This window comes from Neoarius graeffei, chromosome 16 (assembly GCF_027579695.1).
Source record: "Neoarius graeffei isolate fNeoGra1 chromosome 16, fNeoGra1.pri, whole genome shotgun sequence".
Classification (NCBI taxonomy): domain Eukaryota; kingdom Metazoa; phylum Chordata; class Actinopteri; order Siluriformes; family Ariidae; genus Neoarius; species Neoarius graeffei.
In genome coordinates, this window is record NC_083584.1 from 58,963,570 (window position 1) to 58,985,424 (window position 21,855).

The 21,855-nt window shown below is 41.2% G+C and overlaps 1 protein-coding gene across 9 annotated transcripts in view; it reads left to right on the plus strand.

The window, feature by feature from the left end:
- megf6 (multiple EGF like domains 6) overlaps positions 1 to 21,855 on the plus strand; it is a 106,882-nt gene that overhangs the window by 26,780 nt on the left and 58,247 nt on the right. For 6 of the 9 annotated variants that reach the window (XM_060943268.1, XM_060943270.1, XM_060943269.1 and 3 more), the window contains exons 5-10: positions 1,302 to 1,424; positions 14,534 to 14,656; positions 16,195 to 16,620; positions 17,285 to 17,407; positions 17,529 to 17,666; positions 21,313 to 21,435. In XM_060943268.1, coding sequence (XP_060799251.1) covers positions 1,302 to 1,424; positions 14,534 to 14,656; positions 16,195 to 16,620; positions 17,285 to 17,407; positions 17,529 to 17,666; positions 21,313 to 21,435 — 1,056 coding nt within the window. The remainder of the gene's footprint in view (positions 1 to 1,301; positions 1,425 to 14,533; positions 14,657 to 16,194; positions 16,621 to 17,284; positions 17,408 to 17,528; positions 17,667 to 21,312; positions 21,436 to 21,855) is intronic. The other 3 variants (XM_060943271.1, XM_060943274.1, XM_060943276.1) reach the window with 3 other exon arrangements.

Consider the following 21,855-nt stretch of genomic DNA (forward strand, 5'->3'; position numbering starts at 1 on the left):
CAATACCAATGAGCTGTAGCGGGCAAGGAAAGTCTACAAGAGAGACAGTCTGGCAAATGGAGTAGCTCCAAACAGTTCTTAAAAAGCCCTGGTTGATGGGAGAGGAGTGGTAACAGGTGTGGGAGTGCTGCTTCAGGAAATGGCCTTCAGCAAGGCAGGACTGAATTCCTGTCCTGGAGCCGGCATGGAAGTCCCACAATCTAAGGCATGGATGGACTGGACTGGACTGTGACAGGAAGTATCAACGGTATGCATCTCTACATGTTCACACCTGATGATGATGATGATGTGGAACCTTAGAGATCAAGTGTGGGTGTAGCCTGGGATGCTGTCATGGCGACCCATCCTTGGTTTCTAGGGCTCTGCAGACATGCAGCTGGAAACAGAACGCAAAATGGGTGAAAAACAGACAAAGTCACAACTAAACACAAATCAGCTGCGTGTCGTTGGCGTACCGGTGTGTAGATTGTGCAGATAATGTGAGGCCTGGAATGCAAAGGAGGTTTAGGAGGATATAAACCAGGTGATTTGCAGCATTCTGAATGTTTGTGAACATGTGTGTGTGTGTGTGTGTGATTTGCAAACATTATTACAGAGCCTGTACGGAAGGAAGTGACTTAACAAGATGTAACTAAACAAGCAAGCTGGAAGCTATTTGATCTGTGTGTGTGTGTGTGTGTGTGTGTGTATGTCGGTGTGAGAGGTAGATGAAGGGTTCGAGAACAAACAGATGTACAGCTAGCTCTATTCTTCAGCAGGGGGTTTTCATTAGAGATACCTGTGACGTTTATGTGCAAAATCAGTGTTTGAGAAATTCGTAAAACGCATCTGGGTCCTGTCAGACATCCCAATACGACACAAAGCTGCAATGTGAACTTTGACCTGTATGATAATTAAGGTTCTTGGCTTAGAAAAATAGGTATCTACAACTTAGAACCCTTTCTGATTGGAAAACACCTTGTTGTCGGGTTCTACATCGAACTCCGAGAGAGATCCCATCTTTTCAGAGTTGTAAATATTCTTAAGGTTGTATGTTCAAATCTGAGGACACTTTTGGGCCCTTGAGCAAAGTTCTGGACCCTTATCATCTCATCTCGGTTATGTTTGGACCGGTTGCTGCCTTATTTACTCCCTTTGGTCGCTGCCAAAATAATAAATCTCAATCAGGATCTGAAATTTCCAAAAATTGAGTTTCTTTGTGATTTACTGTACATTTGTGAATCTAAAGCTCTACTGTACAGTGTTGGTAATTCACTGCAATCTCTTTCTCAATCACTCTTCCTCTCTCTGTGTCTCTGTAGATGTGAACGAGTGTGAAAACTCAAACGGAGGATGTGAGGGAACATGCTGCAACACCATCGGCAGTTTCTATTGTAAATGCCCTGATGGCAGCAAACTCGGACTGGATGGCAAAACCTGCCAGGGTAATATCCATACACTATCCATGTTATTATTAACAGAGTACATCATTTAACGATCGGAGGAAGTTAATTCAGGGCTAGCTTTAATCATAAAAACACCAGGAACATGGAACAGTTTGCATTAAGCTGTCTAAAGCGATCATATCTTATCTTCTGGAACATAAATTTACAATTAAATCGCATTTATGGACAGGAAGTGAGGACATTTCTGTTTTCTTTCATTTTCTGAGTCATATTTTGTCATGGACAAGTCACAGGCAGTGGATTAAAAACAACCAAACATTTGTTAACTTGCTACAAGAGTTGATTAACCAGACAAGCAGGCATTTTCCCTGTTTCCCCCCCCCCTTTTATGGTTAATTTCTTTTCGCAGTGTTGCTCAGTCAGTAATCCTTTGCTAAATACACAAGATTAGTGCTTGGATAAAATTTGTTAACATTGAATTTTAGCTCAGTTTCAGTTATGTACGTTATACAGATTTGAATCAATAACCAGAGGTGGACAAAGAACCCAACTTCATTACTTAAGTCAAAGTACAGATCCCACTGGTCAAATGTGACTCCGATACAAATGAAAGTTGTCCAGTCAAATTTTTACTTAAGTTAAAGTACTGAAATACTTGCTTTTAAAAATACGGCAAGTATTAAAAGTACATTTTCTGTCAACACGTTGTATTATTGCCACAACGCTTACAAAACCTAATGCCTCTGAAGCAACCTACTGGATTATTGGTTTAATGTTAAGCTAGCTAGTCAGTGAAGCTCCATCTGACATGCTAGCAAACTCTTTTCAAACTCAAAATCATATTGCGTATCTAACGTTACTAGAAAAGAAACATTTCTACATTGTTTATTTGGTAAGATTATGCTAAAACATATTTCTGAAAGCACTTCAGATAAGTTAACATTATTCATGTTAGCGTAACTCTGTTTTTAAATGCTAACTAACAGTGTCCAAGTTAACTAACTATGTGTTAACGTTAGCTGTGGACAAGGCTACGGCAGCTTGGCGGGAAAATTCATAGAAAGTCATTTGACTAACCAGACTGCATAGCTACGTTTGCAACGTTATCGCTAGCTTTAAAAGCACAGACAACTTCACTGCAAGATTTCTCTTGGAATAAAACATTTATATCCCTCAATATGCTTCCGCAGGTCGGACGGCGAGTTTTTGTAGGCCGTGATGTGGTTCGTTTTCGGCAAACAAAGCAAACATTTAAAATGAAATGAATCTTTAATGCTTTCAGAAAACTGAAACATGGGTTCTAAGTATGGCCATGAGTGCGTGCATTCTCCAGAAGAACCGCCTCCTTCCATTCTGCCATTGACTGATCGTGTTAAATAACGCTGCTGAGAACATCACTGAGCTTGAGTTTATCCAGTCTATGGACGTGACGTGACCCTAGTGATTACTGATAGTCTGTCTCAGTGCCACCTGTGAAAAAACCATCACGTTTTAGAAAAGAAAAGGAAAAACATCCACTTTCAAAGCTGCTTCATAGTAATGAGTAACGAGGACCTTGATAGAAATGTAGTGGAGTGAAAAGTACAATATTTGTCTTTCAAATGTCATGAAGTTAAAGTCATAAGTTTCCAAAAAAAATAATACTTAAGTAAAATACAGATACTCAAAAAGTGTACTTAAGGACAGTACTCAAGTAAATGTACTTCGTTACTGTCCACCTCTGCCAATAACATCTCATATACAAATTCTTAAAGGTTGACATGATACATGGAATCATTTTGCTGTAGAACCTGCATACTAAGCTAACTAGCTAACTTGGTTAATGCTAGCGATGAACACAATCATGGTTGTTGTGGTGTATTTTGTGTAGCGCTAAATAAATCACTCAGAACATGGGGACCGAATTCCCCTCATGCTAGCAGTTAAATAGCGAGCTAGTTATTAAAAATAATAGCTGCCTCGGTCTGTCTTAGTGCACTAGCTTGTATGTTATTCCCCACTGGTTAGCCTCGTCAGTTTGCTTCCTGGGCCATAAAAATTCTGGACTTTGCATGACACCGGAGCCTTTACTTTTTGGCAGGCGAGCTAATTTATGATTTCCACCCCGAGATACAGAAACACATGCCACTATTGTTTCAGAAGTAAGAATTTGCTGACTGAACTTTAGCACATGGTGTTGTTGTGCTGAATGTTGTGTTCTGCAGATCTCGGGGCAGTCAGTGAGAGAGAGAACAGGTAAAAGGGCAGCAGTAGCCTCTTGTCATGCTATAGAAAGGGCGAGAACAGTTACCGTGCTGAATGAATAGCCTACTGTGTGTGTTTGAGGAAATACAGTTCTGGTGGTGTGTGTTTGCTGAGATGAAACAGTGACAGAGAGGAGACTTGAGGGAAAGATAAAAAAGAGAGAGAGTGCAGAGAGAAGATCATAAACGTGTAGTGGCTCTTGGGAGATGTGGTATGTTTTTCCACCCAGGGTCTTATTACCCCTTTCTTTCTGTTGGGGGTTATATGTAGCAGGGCTTGTGTTTAGTCTTGTTCCTGCATCAAAGATCTCGACTCTGTCTCATTTACAAGCGGTCACTTCAACCCCATTCGCACTCACGCTGAAATCTGTGTATTTTCTGTTGTTATGAAGTTATCTTGTCCTGTGTGAGTGGGAGCAAAAAGGTAAAGTCTGGTCTGGTGACCTTGTAACCTTTATAGAAGTCTTTTGCCACGGCTGCAGTGGGAATCATAACCGTCGGATTTACGCGGTTGTAATGTTGTTGGAGGTGATGTAAATGATATTGTGATACTGTGATGGAACTATTCATACCGCCTCGATGTAAAGCAACAGCAGGAAACTCAAACCAACAACAAAGAAAACATCAGCGGATAGAAGCAAAAATCCATCCATCCATCATCTGTAGCCGCTTATCCTGTTCTACAGGGTCATGGGCAAGCTGGAGCCTATCCCAGCTGACTATGGGCGAGAGGTGGGGTACACCCTGGACAAGTCGCCAGGTTATCGCAGGGCTGACACACAGAGACAAACAACCATTCACACCTACGGTCAATTTAGAGCCACCAATTATCCTAACCTGCCTGTCTTTGGACTGTGGGGGGAAACCGGAGCACCCAGAGGAAACCCATACAGACACAGGGAGAACATGCAAACTCCACACAGAAAGGCCCTCGCCAGCCACTGGGCTTGAACCCAGGACCTGCTTGCTGTGAGGCAACAGTGCTAACCACTACACCACCATGCTGCCAGGAGCAAATATCTCATCTCATCTCATTATCTCTAGCCGCTTTATCCTTCTACAGGGTCGCAGGCAAGCTGGAGCCTATCCCAGCTGACTACGGGCGAAAGGCGGGGTACACCCTGGACAAGTCGCCAGGTCAAGGAGCAAATATGTATAATAATAATAATAATAATAATAATAATAATAATACATTTTATTTATAGGTGCCTTTCAAGGCACTCAAGGACACCTTAATAAAATTCAACATACAAAGCCTAAAATACAAAAATAAAAATGTCACGAAGTGCTGAAGTCAGACAGAATAGGCAAGTCTGAAAAGGTATGTCTTAAGGCAGGATTTAAAGGTTGGAAGAGAATCAATATTCCGAATGTCATGAGGAAGAGAGTTCCAGAGGTGAGGGGTGACGCGACTGAAGGCTCTAAACCCCACGGTTTTCAAATGAGCTGGAGGTGCAACGAGATTGATGGAAGAAGAGGATCTCAGAGTACGAAAAGGTGTGCAGATGTGAAGTAAGTCAGAGAGATACAGAGGGGCATGGTTATGAAGTGCCTTCAAAGTGAGAAGCAGAAACTTGGAGTCGATCCAGTGTTGAACAGGAAGCCAGTGAAGCTATGTTCAATAGTGTTTCCTTGAACAAAACAAATGCTCAGAAACAGGAAGAGAGCTTTCAACAGAGATGTGATGCAGCTTGAGTGGTGCCATGTTGCTAACTAGCACATGTCTCAGCTTGGGCTTTTCACAATAATGGACTTATTATATGTTAATTATACGTCATATCTGGTCTCGCCTAGTTTTGTCTCCATAGCATTCCATTAAATACATTCAGGTGGGAAAACACAACATCTGTAACTTTTCCATAATGGAAGACAGAGTGAGAATGAATGTTTGTTCTCACCTCATACATTGATGGATTTTGTCTGTGAAAGAGACTTTCATCGTCAACAGCTGTGTAGTTCTTGATTTCTGCAGCGATGGCTTGCTCAGCTCAGGCAAAGCACTGGATTAGGATTAGAACGTATCTGAATGGCTGGAACAAGCAACAACAACAACAAGTCTGAGAAATGTGAATTCAGTTTACATCTAAAATGTTACTGATCATAACGGCAAGTTAATGTCGAGTTGAAAATGTCTCAGTTCAGCACCAAAAGTGGTTTATAATTCATCCCGCCATATATATATATATATATATATATATATATATATATATAATCTCATTATCCCTAGCCACTTTATCCTGTTCTACAGGGTCGCAGGCAAGCTGGAGCCTATCCCAGTTGACTACGGGCTAAAGGCGGGGTACACCCTGGACAAGTCGCCAGGTCATCACAGGGCTGACATATAGACACAGACAACCATTCACACTCACATTCACACCTACGGTCAATTTAGAGTCACCAGTTAACCTAACCTGCATGTCTTTGGACTGTGGGGGAAACCGGAGCACCCGGAGGAAACCCACGCGGACACGGGGAGAACATGCAAACTCCACACAGAAAGGCCCTCGCCGGCCATGGGGCTCGAACCCGGACCTTCTTGCTGTGAGGCGACAGTGCTAACCACTACACCACCATGCTGCCTCTCAAGGCCGAGTCATTAAAGAAAATTTTGAGTCGAGTCTGAGGCCCTGTCCACACGGCAACGGATTCAGGTGAATCCAATACAATTGTTTATTGTTTCGGCCTGGCGTCCACACGGCACCGGCGTTTTGGGTGCCCCAAAATGCAATCTTTTGAGAACGGGTTCCAGAGTGGAAAGATGTTGCGAAGTCGTCTGGATGAGTAGAACGGATTTGTTTACGATGACGTCACAACCACATGACTGTGAGTGCTTCATGCCGGGTAGAAGTGTAACGAACTCGATGCGAGTTGTCAACAAATCCTATAACTTGGTTCATGAAACGCGCTTACAAAATATTTTCACTGTGAATATTTATTGTGTAATGGTGCAAAGTGAGAGAGAGAGAGAGAGAGAGAGAGAGAATAGCCCTTAGGGCAGAGTCAATCCCGCCAGCAAAAATAGGGAAAAAAAGGAGCGATCTCACCTCTTCAGATGTTGGTTTAAGTCCTACAATACATTCCTCAAAAAGGGCGTAGAAGAACAAATTAATCCATCAACGTGTAGCATTCAATTTATTCTGGACCATTAAAGACGCCGCCTTCCACGTAGAATTATACGTCATCCTCGCCGCCATATTGGATGGGTCAAAGCGGAGAATAAAGATGCCTCATTCATGTGCTGCGTTTAACTGTACCAACAGGTTTACCGTCCAAACGAGATCACATGGGATTACCTTTCACAGGTGAGACTGGAAAAATACTTTTCATTGTATTTGGTCATTATAATGTAATTTTACAAACAGATTTTTCTGACTGTGGCTAATATGAAGTCTCGCGCATAATAGTTTATGCGCATGTGTCCTTACTTCTTCTATTGTTCTGGTGTCTCCGAAGGGACCGTCTTACAGCGCCCCTAGAGGTGTGGCATGTGTATTGCATCGTTTTCAGCAAGCGTTGCGTTGCCATATGGACCTGATATTTTACTGATCGTTGCCCATGTAGACGTGATATTTTTTTTAAATAACATCTCGTTGCCGTTGTTGTGTGGATGTAGCCTGAGTCAAGTCCAAGAACAAGACTCCATCTGCACCATTTGACGGTGGCTGTTGCTGCCTTTATGTGAAAGCGTCTCTGCTGCTGTGTTGGACTAACGTTCCTGCTCGACTGCCCCATTTTAGTTAACAGGCTACAGATAAAAAGCTTGTTCATCGCTCAGCAAGCCCCGCCCACTATCAACAGGGCAAATAACATGAGAGAGGGTTAACACTAGCTAGTTCATCACTCAGCAAGCCCCACCCACTATCAACAGACCAATGAACATAGTGTGTCACTTCCTTCTCTGGGTGGAGTCTTACCAAATGACGATTGAAGTTCGAGGTCGTCCCCGTCATCTCCTCGATAGTTCTTCTACATATGGAACACACAGCAGTGCATTTTTTCCCACTGCACGAGAAGTCTGTATAAGCAAAGCAGACGATCCTAGGGGCTTCTCTCCAGGCATTTTAGCACCATTAACATTAGTTTTTTCCTGAACATGATGTATGAACAGGTGAATGTGCATTCTCTTGCACAAAAATTAATGTAGATATAAATATCTTCTGCCAAATTATTATGGCATGTTACAAAAAATAAATAAAAAATCCAAGTCCTCGTCTCCAGTTTACGAGTCTGAATGCAGTTAATGCACGAGTCCAAGTCATCAGTGCTCAAGTCCAAGTCAAGTCATGAGTCCTTAAAATTAAAGCACGAATTGGACTTGAGTACTACAAGCCTGCCTGATACTGACTCAGATGGAACGATGAGTGACAGTGTGTAAGGAAAAAAACGCTGGTGCTGTTGTCAGAAAATAATTCATGACAGAGTGGTGTGATGATCGCAGCAAAGACGTGTTTTATTATTCCTGATGATTTTTGATTTAGTATTAAAAAACTACATCATGGTTTTAAACCAGTTATAGCTCAATTTAATGTTGTGGAACGTCTGCAAGAGACAAGTTAACTTCTGTTATCACTTACGTTATCGCCATGATAAACAATCGCTAATGCAGTAAGAACTCAGTCATGTAACTGAAAATAAAACAGAGAGCATGGAAAACTTACTGACTGGTAAAAAGAAAGTTATTAGGCATTATTATTCATAATTTCGCTGTGTTTGCTGGAATGCACGTGTGCGCGTATACACACACACACACACACACACACACACACACACACACACACACACACACACAGGAAGCAGGTCTGGTGTGGATGCGTTTTGCAGATGTTCACTAAATCTCAGTGCAGGAATGGACAGGTACATTCCTCCTGAGGAAAAGTGGAAAACTTGTGTTCTGGCACACAAAAGCATGTTCCATGAAGACTAAAAACTCCAAAACATTCCAAATGGATGTTCCAGAATTGTAAAAACTCCAGCACGTTTTTATGAGACTTCCCTATACAGCAGTGATCATTAACGTTGAAAATGTAGCAGTTGGTAGCTGAAGGGATGAAGTGAGTGCAGTGTTTTTATTCGTCAGAGTATGCAAAAGGAACGAGTGAGGGATTTGTAATTAATATCCAAAACCAAAATCCATTCCAGAGACAAATCACACATGAAAAAATTGTGAAATGTTTCACTGTTTTGAAAAATAGCGACATGCAGAAAACGTACCACACTGAAAAGCAAAACCTGAATTGCATCTTTCGTGTGTTGCTTTACTTCTTCAGGTTTTACAGTGGTGCTTGAAAGTTTGTGAACCCTTTAGAATTTTCTATATTGCTGTATAAATATGACCTAAAACATCATCAGATTTTCACACAAGTCCTAAAAGTAGATAAAGAGAACCCAGTTAAACAAATGAGACAAAAATATTATACTTGGTCATTTATTTACTGAGGAAGATGATCCAATATTACATATCTATGAGTGGCAAAAGTATGTGAACCTCTAGGATTAGCAGTTAATTTGAAGGAGAAATTAGAGTCAGGTGTTTTCAATCAGTGGGATGACAATCAGGTATGAGTGGGCACCCTGTTTTATTTAAAGAACAGGGATCTATCAAAGTCTGATCTTCACAACACATATTTGTGGAAGTGTATCATGGCACGAGCAAAGGAGATTTCTGAGGACCTCAGAAAAAGCGTTGTTGATGCTCATCAGGCTGGAAAAGGTTACAAAACCATCTCTAAAGAGTTTGGACTCCACCAATCCACAGTCAGATAGATTGTGTACAAATGGAGGAAATTCAAGACCATTGTTACCCTCCCCAGGAGTGGTCGACCAACAAAAATCACTCCAAGAGCAAGGCGTGTAATAGTCGGCGAGGTCACAAAGGACCCCAGGGTAACTTCTAAGCAACTGAAGGCCTCTCTCACATTGGCTAATGTTACTGTTCATGAGTCCACCATCAGGAGAACACTGAACAGCAATGGTGTGTATGGCAGGGTTGCAAGGAGAAAGCCACTGCTCTCCAAAAAGAACATTGCTGCTCGTCTGCAGTTTGTTAAAGATCATGTGGACAAGCCAGAAGGCTATTGGAAAAATGTTTTGTGGACGGATGAGACCAAAATAGAACTTTTTGGTTTAAATGAGAAGCGTTATGTTTGGAGAAAGGAAAACACTGCATTCCAGCATAAGAACCTTATCCCATCTGTGAAACATGGTGGTGGTAGTATCATGGTTTGGGCCTGTTTTGCTGCATCTGGGCCAGGACGGCTTGCCATCATTGATGGAACAATGAATTCTGAATTATAGCAGTGAATTCTAAAGGAAAATGTCAGGACATCTGTCCATGAACTGAATCTAAAGAGAAGGTGGGTCATGCAGCAAGACAACGACCCTAAGTACACAAGTCGTTCTACCAAAGAATGGTTAAATAAGAATAAAGTTAATGTTGTGGAATGGCCAAGTCAAAGTCCTGACCTTAATCCAATGGAAATGTTGTGGAAGGACCTGAAGCGAGCAGTTCATGTGAGGAAACCCACCAACATCCCAGAGTTGAAGCTGTTCTGTACGGAGGAATGGGCTAAAATTCCTCCAAGCCGGTGTGCAGGACTGATCAACAGTTACCGCAAACGTTTAGTTGCAGTTATTGCTGCACAAGGGGGTCACACCAGATACTGAAAGCAAAGGTTCACATAATTTTGCCACTCACAGATAGTGTATGTAATATTGGATCATTTTCCTCAATAAATAAATGACCAAGTATAATATTTTGTCTCATTTGTTTAACTGGGTTCTCTTTATCTACTCTTAGGACTTGTGTGAAAATCTGATGATGTTTTAGGTCATATTTATGCAGAAATATAGAAAATTCTAAAGGGTTCACAAACTTTCAAGCACCACTGTATGTCTCTGCCACTCAGTGGTGAAAGCATTAGGTTTCAGGTTGTCCATCTGTCTGTCCATCAGAGAGTCTCGTGAGTACGATATCTCGGGAAAGAGTGGTTGAGTGATTATAGGATATATAACAAATTAATCATTATTGTAACCAGCAGATGAACTGGGATTGATCCAAGGTCACAGCAAGGCCAAATGTCTGAAAGGACCAGACCTGTCAGTGGCAGAGGCATCCCTGTAGATGCAGAGTTCGACTCCTTTGTGTCCGAAGTGAATGGAATTACATTTTACTTCCATCACTGTGTTGCAGTTGTGTTACACTGAAATACAATCACTGTCCAATCACAGCACTAATCCGTACTGGTTTTGATTTCCCACAATTTTCCACTGAGTTCAAACAACATAAGATTTCAATTTCAATTGTATTGACAATCTCTTGTTCCAAATTCCAAATTTTATTTGTTAAAAAAATGTAATCAATTAAAAAATAACTTTCTAATCATTCAAAAATACAAATATTTTTAACTGATGACATATTTTTAAATGTTGTAAAATTTCATAATGTTTATTTTCCCGCATCTAAGACATTACATTACAGGACAGGCATTCAGCAGACGCTCTTATCCAGAACGACATACAACACACCCAGAGCAGCCTGGGGAGCAGTTAGGGGCCTTGCTCAAGGGCATTTCAGCCATTCCTGCTGGTCCAGGGTATCAAACCAATGACCTTTTGATCCTAAAGCTGCTTCTTTAACCTTTAGGCCATGGCTTCCTGGCCTAGATGGCCTTCAATTTCCAAATTCATCCATTTTGGCTTTAATTTTGGGTTTTCAAACACAATGACATCATGTTATTAAAACTGTTCAAGAATGTAAAGATATCTGAAGCATAACATCAGAGAGCAATGACGTGAACCAATGGCGTGTGTGTGTGTGTGTGTGTGCGCGCGCGTGCGCGTTTCGTCCTTCCTGTGTCATTTTAATTCTATCTCCTAAAGCAGAAATGGAGATTAAAGTGTTTGTCTCTGTCTTTGGTGTTACACTCCAGTGATCGGGAACAGTGAACTCTTTATCCGAGTCAGATGTGAAAATGTGCTTTACTCAAAACAATTCACTATAAATGAGAACTGTAATGGTTTTATGGATTTGCTAAGTGGGTCTTTGACTGTAATCTCTCTTGTAAATATGCCTCCCTGTAGCGCTTCTTTATTAAGACCAGTATTGTCCACATCTCCCTCAAGAATATCAGACTCCTTTTAATCTCTCAATCGCTCAAGCAGGAATGGCTGGAAGAGTAGATTGGATGAAGGGCCTCTGATCATTCATATTCTGCTTAAATCCTATATTGATAAGAATGTACAGTGGGTACGGAAAGTATTCAGACCCCTTTAAATTTTTCACTCTTTGTTTCGTTGCAGCCATTTGCTAAAATCAAAAAAGTTCATTTTATTTCTCATTAATGTACACTCAGCACCCCATCTTGACAGAAAAAAACCCAGAAATGTAGAAATTTTTGCAAATTTATTAAAAAAGAAAAACTGAAATATCACATGGTCATAAGTATTCAGACCCTTTGCTCAGTATTGAGTAGAAGCACCCTTTTGAGCTAATACAGCCATGAGTCTTCTTGGGAATGATGCAACAAGTTTTTCACACCTGGATTTGGGGATCCTCTGCCATTCTTCCTTGCAGATCTTCTCCAGTTCCGTCCGGTTGGATGGTGAACGTTGGTGGACAGCCATTTTCAGGTCTCTCCAGAGATGCTCAATTGGGTTTAGGTCAGGGCTCTGGCTGGGCCAGTCAAGAATGGTCACAGAGTTGTTCCGAAGCCACTCCTTTGTTATTTTAGCTGTGTGCTTAGGGTCATTGTCTTGTTGGAAGGTGAACCTTCGGCCCAGTCTGAGGTCCTGAGCACTCTGGAAGAGGTTTTCTTCCAGGATATCTCTGTACTTGGTTGCATTCATCTTTCCTTCAATTGCAACCAGTCGTCCTGTCCCTGCAGCTGAAAAACACCCCCATAGCATGATGCTGCCACCACCATGTTTCACTGTTGGGATTGTATTGGGCAGGTGATGAGCAGTGCCTGGTTTTCTCCACACATACCGCTTAGAATTAACGCCAAAAAGTTCAATCTTCGTCTCATCAGACCAGAGAATCTTAGTTCTCATAGTCTGGGAGTCCTTCATGTGTTTTTTTGGCAAACTCTATGTGGGCTTTCATATGTCTTGCACTGAGGAGAGGCTTCCGTTGGGCCACTCTGCCATAAAGCCCCGACTGGTGGAGGGCTGCAGTGATAGTTGACTTTGTGGAACTTTCTCCCATCTCCCTACTGCATCTCTGGAGCTCAGCCACAGTGATCTTTGGGTTCTTCTTTCCCTCTCTCACCAAGGCTCTTCTCCCACGATTGCTCAGTTTGGCTGGACGGCCAGGTCTAGGAAGAGTTCTGGTCTTCCCAAACTTCTTCCATTTAAGGATTATGGAGGCCACTGTGCTCTTAGGAACCTTGAGTGCTGCAGGAATTCTTTTGTAACCTTGGCCAGATCTGTGCCTTGCCACAATTCTGTCTCTGAGCTCGTTGGGCAGTTCCTTCGACCTCATGATTCTCATTTGCTCTGACATGCACTGTGAGCTGTAAGGTCTTATATAGACAGGTGTGTGCCTTTCCTAATCAAGTCCAATCAGTTTAATTAAACACAGCTGGACTCCAATGAAGGAGTAGAACCATCTCAAGGAGGATCAGAAGAAACGGACAGCATGTGAGTTAAATATGAGTGTCACAGCAAAGGGTCTGAATACTTATGACCATGTGATATTTCAGTTTTTCTTTTTTAATAAATTTGCAAAAATTTCTACATTTCTGTTTTTTTTTTCTGTCAAGATGGGGTGCTGAGTGTACATTAATGAGAAATGAAATGAACTTTTTTGATTTTAGCAAATGGCTGCAATGAAACAAAGCGTGAAAAATTTAAAGGGGTCTGAATACTTTCCGTACCCACTGTATTTTGTGTGTTCCTTTGAATGAGGTGAGATTAGATTCAGGTTTTGATCTGAGACTTGGTGAAATGAAAATTGTAAATCGTGTAATAACTGGCTTTGTGTACATGTGTCCGATTGTGAATACACATCTGTCATCAAGAGAAGGGCCAGCAAGTATAAATACACCCCTTGCATAATTTTGAAAAATGCTAAAAAGTGGGCTCGGGGCTGGGGTGTGGCTGATGAGGGGAAATAGTATCAACTCCTCTCAATGATGAGTCTCGATCAGCGTATATTTGAAAATGAGCGCAGTTTCACAGACTCCTACTCAAGGGTGGGGCTGGGGAAGGTGGCCACCCGCCTCTGATTAGAGGGCGTTAACATTCTTTATTTATATACATTTAATGAGATACAGTAGATAAGTACAAAACCGTCAACTCTATGTCGGTATCGGCCTTGAAGGTTTAGGATGATTTTGACCAGTAGGTGGTGTTTTGAGCCCCTTTCGATTCGATTTTGTTCATATGAACACCAGTATTGATGTGTTTCATTACAGTCCAGTCACATCAATTAGTTTACAGCTCAAAAAACACACTTTGGTGAGCAGTACCTCTAATAAATACAGTAGCTTGACTTTTGTGGAATGAACAATACCACCACCAGAGGTAAAGTAAAGTAAAGGCTTGGGCTGATTTCTTTCTAGCCCAGACTGTAAAGTCATGTAGGTTATAGCTGAGATTTCATGTCCATTCAAGCTAATTTATTTAAACCCGATTCCCTGATGTGTAATAAACATGAACAAGGTGGATTACGTTCTCTTTTTTTTTGCTTCCTGTTCAGTATCATGAGCAGTCTTCACTGATATGGACAATAGACTGGCTATTTTGAAATTAAATTTTACAATTGTATGGATATAAAATGAACCAGTTTCAAGAAAAAATACAGGTGTGAATGAGAAACAGCAGTTCCGACACTACAGTGTAAAAAGGTGGTCTGTAAGTATGTGCTGTTAGTGTCAATAATGTAAATGCACGTGTGTGTGTCTGCAGATATAAACGAGTGTGAGGAAATGAACGGTGGCTGTCAACAGAACTGTGTCAATACACTCGGCTCGTACTACTGCGAGTGTGGCGAAGGTTTCCGGATACACACAGATGCTCACACATGCATAGGTAAGAGTTTTATACACTGGGCTACAGAACGCAGTCATGCAATCGGATTCCTCCTGGCCTTGATTTTCTGTTCAGCAATTGTGGATTGATTGCACGGGTGTGTCTGTTACTTTTGTTGATTAGCAGGGAAAAACAAACAAACAGAACAAAAAAAAATCCCTTTCCTGTCTTGACCACGCACACTTTCAGTTTTATCTGAATGCAGATACATTGACTTTTCGTATACATGAGCAAAACTGATAAATAAAGAAACCAACCAACCAAACAGAACAAAAAATCCATATTCCTGTCTTGATCACACCCACTTTCAGTTTAATCTGAATGCAGATACATTGACTTTTCGTATACATGAGCAAAGCAAGCAAACAAACAAATTAACAGAACAAAAAAAAAAAAATCAGTTGCCTGTCTTGACCACGCCCACTTTCAGTTTAATCTGAATAAAGATACACTGACTTTTTGTATACATGAACAAAACTGATAAACAAACAAACAAACAAATAAACAAACAAAAAAATCCATTTCCTGTCTTGATCATGCCCACTTTCAGTTTAATCTGAATACAGATACACTGACTTTTCGTATACATGAGCAAAACTGAGAAACAAACAAACAGAACAAACAATCCGTTTCTTGTCTTGACCACGTCCACTTTCAGTTTAATCTGAATACAGATACACTGACTTCGTGTACATGAGCAAAACTGAGAAACAAACAAACAAATAAACAAACAAACAAACAAACAAACAAACAAACAAACAAACAAACAAACAAACAAACAAACAAACAGCAAAAATCCATTTGTTGTCTTGACCATGCCCACTTTTAGTTTAATTTGAATACAGATACACTGACTTTTTGTATATATGAGCAAAACTGATAAATAAAGAAATAACCAACCAACCAACCAAATAAATAAATCAAAATTTTTTCAAAATTTCCATTTTTTTCATATAATTGAAAACTTACACTCAAATAATAGGATAAATATTTATTTTGAGTAATATGAGAAAATGGGGAGGCACGGTGGTGTAGTGGTTAGCGCTGTCGCCTCACAGCAAGAAGGTCCGGATTCGAGCCCCGTGGCCGGCGAGGGCCTTTCTGTGCGGAGTTTGCATGTTCTCCCCGTGTCCGCGTGGGTTTCCTCCGGGTGCTCCGGTTTCCCCCACAGTCCAAAGACATGCAGGTTAGGTTAACTGGTGACTCTAAATTGACCATAGGTGTGAATGTGAGTGTGAATGGTTGTCTGTGTCTATGTGTCAGCCCTGTGATGACCTGGCGACTTGTCCAGGGTGTACCCCGCCTTTCGCCCGTAGTCAGCTGGGATAGGCTCCAGCTTGCCTGCGACCCTGTAGAAAAGGATAAAGCGGCTAGAGATAATGAGATGAGATGAGAATATGAGAAAATGAAATACTGTATATTTTTGAATGTGAACAAATTATAGTTCTGAGATTTACAGTACATTAATCTGCTTTCATGAATTTTTCTCATGCGTTTGACATTTATTTGTGTGTGTGTGTGTGTGTGTTCCAATGTAGCTGTGAAATCTTGTGCGGTAAAGAATGGAGGTTGTGAGTACAGGTGTGTGGACCTTGGAAATGAGCAATACAGGTGTGAATGTCGTCCGCAGTATCGGCTCAAGAGTGACGGCAAACACTGCGAGTGTAAATACACACACACACACACACACACACACACACACACACACACACACACACACACACACACACACACAGAGAGAAGTGCTGAAAAAATCCTGTACATAACATGTATATGGACCACTGGCCTAATGCATGTGTGTGTGTGCACGCGCATGTATGTGTGTGTGTGTGTACACACAGTGAAGGACCCATGTTTGGAGAGTAATGGTGGATGTGCTCAGTTGTGCAGTAATGATAATGGGATCCCAGAATGCAGCTGTACACTGGGATACACTCTCGCTACAGACCGCAAGAGATGTGACGGTAAACACAAACACACCTGAAAAAGTCCTTTTAAAAAATATCCCATTGAAAATGCCACAGTTTACAAGATTTAGCTTGTAAATGCATTCAGCCGTATAATGAACCATCCTTAGACCTTCAAAGTAATTCTTACAAAGTAATTCTTACAAATAACTCTCTCCTATACATCAGGTTTATGAGCTATAATAACTATAATACTATAATAACTATATATAACTATAATAACTATAAAGAACTATAATAACATCTAATCGAGTTTATTACCGCAGAAACTGTTAAGAATTGCACCAGTTCATGACCTGCTGTAATCTTCTCACGCTACACAGCGTAGTTAGCACTATAGCTAAGTGTGTGTCTGGATTATGGATATGGATTAGGCATAAGACTGCAGTGATGAACGTAAGCATGAGGGATCCTGTGAACACCTCAGTAAAATTATTTAATATGCTGAAGGAAGCAAAGACGGGTTTAAAACGAGGCATTGATTATCTATAATTTCAATTTAGCCTGGTTTTGTTGCTAATTCCATGTTAGCTGAGCATCGATTCCACTTGCTGGAGAAACTCCACAGCAGTTTGTGAGCAGTGCTCTCATTAGCATGAGAACGATAACGTGTTTCCGATTGGCTGATGGTTTTCCATGAATTTGTTTTCTGTCCTCTCAGATGTGGATGAGTGTGTGTACGGACGGACTGGATGCGCTCATCGCTGTGTGAACACTCCGGGCTCCTTCAGGTGTGTGTGTAACCCTGGATTTGAGCTTGGTGTGGATGGAAAGCAATGCTATCGTGAGTAATACACACACACACACACACACACACACACACACAGTTTCAGACACTGTTAGAAACTCCGTTGGATTAGATTAGACTGGCCCAGGTGCTGAAATGCTTTGTGTGTGTGTTTTAGGTATTGAGATGGAGATAGTGAACGGCTGTGAGAAGGATAACGGCGGCTGCGCACACCAGTGTGAACACACCAACATTGGCGCCGTCTGCTCCTGTAACCGCGGCTATGAGCTTGCTGATGACCTCAAGATGTGTATAGGTAGACATCTTTACACACACACACACACACACACACACACACACACACACACACACACACACACACACACACCTTCTAAAAATAATAAATTATTCTCTTATGATTGGCTATGTACCCAAATCCTTTAAACTAGCAGTTATCAAACCCCTGATTAAAAAACCTGACCTTGATCCCTGTCAGCTGTCCAATTATCGGCCAATATCAAACCTCCCCTTTATCTCAAGATCCTTGAAAAAGCTGTGGCACAGCAGTTATGCTCACATTTACATAGGAATAACATCCATGAAATGTATCAGTCAGGATTTAGACCTCATCATAGCACAGAGACAGCACTGGTTAAAGTAGTAAACGACCTACTGTTGGCGTCTGATCAGGGCTGTGTCTCGCTGCTTGTGTTGCTTGACCTTAGTGCAGTATTTGATACCATTGATCATTCCATTCTTCTGGGTAGACTAGAAAATGTTGTGGGAGTTAAGGGAACAGCCCTCTCCTGGCTCAGCTCTTATTTAACTGATCGCTATCAGTATGTTGATATAAATGGTGATTTTTCTAGACATACTGAAGTAAAGTTTGGTGTTCCACAAGGTTCTGTCTTGGGTCCACTGCTTTTTTCTTTATATATGTTACCTCTGGGTGATATTGTTCATAAAAATTTTATTAGTTTCCACTGTTATGCTGATGACACACAGTTGTATGTTTCTGCAAAACCTGATGAGAGACACCAGCTTAATAGAACTGAGGAATGTGTGAAGGACATTAGACACTGGATGCTTATTAACTTCCTTCTGCTTAACTCTGACAAGACTGAAGTACTTGTACTAGGACCACATACAGCTCGAAGCAAGTTTTCTGATTACACAGTAACTCTGGATGGCCTTTCTGTTTCTTCACGTGCAGCAGTAAAAGACCTCGGAGTGATTATTGACCCCAGTCTTTCATTCAAAATTCACATTGATAACATTACCGGATAGCTTTCTTTCATCTCAGAAATATTGCTCAGATAAGAAATTTAATGTCACTATGTGATGCGGAAAAAACTAGTTCATGCTTTCATTATCTTCAGGTTGGATTATTGTAATGCCTTACTGTCTGGATGTTCCAATAAATGCATAAACAAGCTCCAGTTAGTTCAAAATGCAGCAGCAAGAGTCCTTACTAGAACTAGAAAATATGACCACATCACCCCTGTCTTATCCACACTGCATTGGCTCCCAATCAAATTTCATATTGATTATAAAATACTACTATTGACCTTTAAAGCACTGAATGGTCTCGCACCACAGTACCTAAGTGAACTTCTGGTCCTTTATGACCTGCCATGCCTACTTAGATCAAAAGGTGCAGGCTATCTGCTGGTACCTCGTATAGTGAAGGCTACATCAGGGGGCGGAGCCTTTTCTTACAAAGCCCCACAGTTATGGAACAGCCTTCCAAGTAGTGTTCGGGAATCAGACACAGTCTCAGCGTTTAAGTCTCGGCTGAAAACATATCTGTTTAGTCAAGCCTTGTGTTAATGGTGTTTATGAGGTAAAGGAGTAGATCTAGAGGATCCTCAGACTGAGTGTTTTGGTAAACTGGGATGTATGGATGCTGTCAGTCCCCACTCACTTGCTCACTCGAGTTTGTTGACGGTGTAGTGGCTGCTGCTTTATGTCCCGGGGCTCCCTCATGCCTGTGTTACCTTCTGGCTCTGCCCTTTTAGTTATGCTGTCATAGTTAGTTGCCGGAGTCCCTGCTTGTACTCAGTGCAATATGTATACTGCTCCTACTTATTCAGGTGACATTGGGCATACCTAACCACCTGTGTTTTCTCTCCCCCTCCCCCCAAATCTGTCTCTCTGAGTTACATGTTGGTCCTGAGATCGAGATGCTGACCTCTTCTGCTCCTCGGACCTGCCTGATCCATCCTGGTGCCCTGTGTCTGGTTGGAGTTTTATCGCACCGCTCCTGTGGAGGACGGCCCCATGTGGACAGTTGAAAGTCGCACTTGGAAGACGCTCTGGACTCTTACAGTAATGCTTTTATGGCTGAGGACTACAGTTGACTTGCTAACTTTAGGACTGCAGTGGTCATGAACAGTTTTGCACTCAAGTTTCCATCAATGAAGAGTTTATAACATCAACGAAACTGACTTCATGTTAAAACTGTTAATGTTATAGTCAGGCTGTCTGTTGTTGCCCAAATGAGGATGGGTTCCCTTTTGAGTCTGGTTCCTCTCGTGGTTTCTTCCTCATGTCGTCTGAGGGAGTTTTTCCTTGCCACCGTTGCCACAGGCTTGCTCATTGGGGATAGATTAGGGATAAAATTAGCTCATGTTTTAAGTCGTTCAAATTCTGTAAAGCTGCTTTGCGACAATGTTTATTGTTAAAAGCGCTATACAAATAAACTTGACTTGATTTCCAGCTTTTATTCTTCTTTAGGCTGCACTGTTAATGATAAATATACCTGTAAATAAATAAATGCAATAAATGTCCACTGTATTTTATCACAGGACTGGCATGGATTATTTTCCTCTTACAGCACAGCCTGAAGTGGGTTATTCCTTACATCATTACATTAATCACTTCTACACATTCTGTAATGTTTAAATGTTTTAATGTTTACTCATAAAAGTAATGACTCTGTGAATCATACAACACTATTTAAGGCTGTACTGCTTCTTAAGATACACTCATGCAGACGAGCTGTAACTCAGCTGAAATGATTAAAGCGAGACGGCCTTTCGATTTCATAAAATTAGTGAAATTTAGTTCCTTCTGAAATGTGGTCATTGTGATATATGTTTATTTCTGTAATATGTCGCAAAATATCAGGCCATTCTATGGCTGGGAAGTTGTTTAATTTGAGGGGATTGGAGCAGATAATGTGCATGAAATCGCTTGCTTCACGCAGTCAAGCAGACAGAGGAAGTCCGTGTGTGTGTGTGCGCATGCGCAGGTTTACCTTTGAGCGTGCACTGACAGTTCCATCATTCTGTCGCTAAACGAACAGCTGATCACACCGAGGTGCTCGCTGAGCGCCGATATTTATTAGTTTGGTCCTGCGTTTCCTTTCCTTCGTATATAACATAACGTCTTTTCTTCTTGCTTTCCGTTACTGTAGTCGGTCTTTCACGTTTCATTCTCACGCTCACGTCCTCCATTTTTCTCTCCGGTTTCAAATTTGTATCCCACAATACCTTGTGCAAACAGGGAAAGCCCACCACGTCATGCATGACGTAGTATCTTGTATTGGGTCATGGTGAAGCAGGAAAAAATAGCGGAAAATTTAGGGCCATGTGGAGATAAATTCATTAATTGTTCTGTTAAAATAAAACCTAATAAAATTGGAAGTCTGTGATTCGAATTCAGTAGCTTTCAGTCCACTAAACAAATATAATCAGGTGTTGGGGAAAATTCTTTTTATGACCTACACTTGAAAAATCTGAAAGGCAGTACAGCTTTAAGTCTGGAACTGAGAGCGCACAGCGTGGAAGCTCGTGTCCACCAACAAACCCCTTGTTATCGCTCAGTGACCAGCCTCAATTTGATCAATCAGCACCTCAACGTCAGGTTTAAGGTTCAGGACTCAGGCACTTATATAATAATGAAAGAAATTATCACACACATAATCACTCTGTGTGTCTGTGTGTGTGTGTATTTTCCAGACATTGATGAGTGTGAAACTGAAGAGTCATGCTGTTCCCATGACTGTAAGAACTCCCCAGGAGGGTACGAGTGTAGCTGCGGGCCTGGATACACACTCAACTTAGATGGCTGCTTGTGTAACGGTGAGTGTGAAATGTCTTTGCAATGTTTTTTCTCAAGCCTTTATTCCTGATTCTTTATAATTGTGTGTAATATGTGTCTAATTGTGCTTATTTATTGATTTGGATGAGTGTATTGTGATTAATTTTAGCTTTTTGCTTGTGAACAGTGACTTGAATGGTGGACGTAATCGTGTTGTTATTTAACAGAGAAAAACTTTGAGTTATTAAAGCTGCAACATCTGTGGGAGGAGTCTTGAGGAGGAGTTTTCCATCATAGAAAATAAAAGAGAGGCCGCTAAAGAGAACGACTGCAATGTTTCATACAGTAATGAAAGAAAAATGACAACTTTTGGAAAATTGCTGTATTTATAAGCGCAGGAACAGTTCAAGGAAAACAACCCACTTTATTATGGAAATTTATCACAGCACTGGCATGGATTA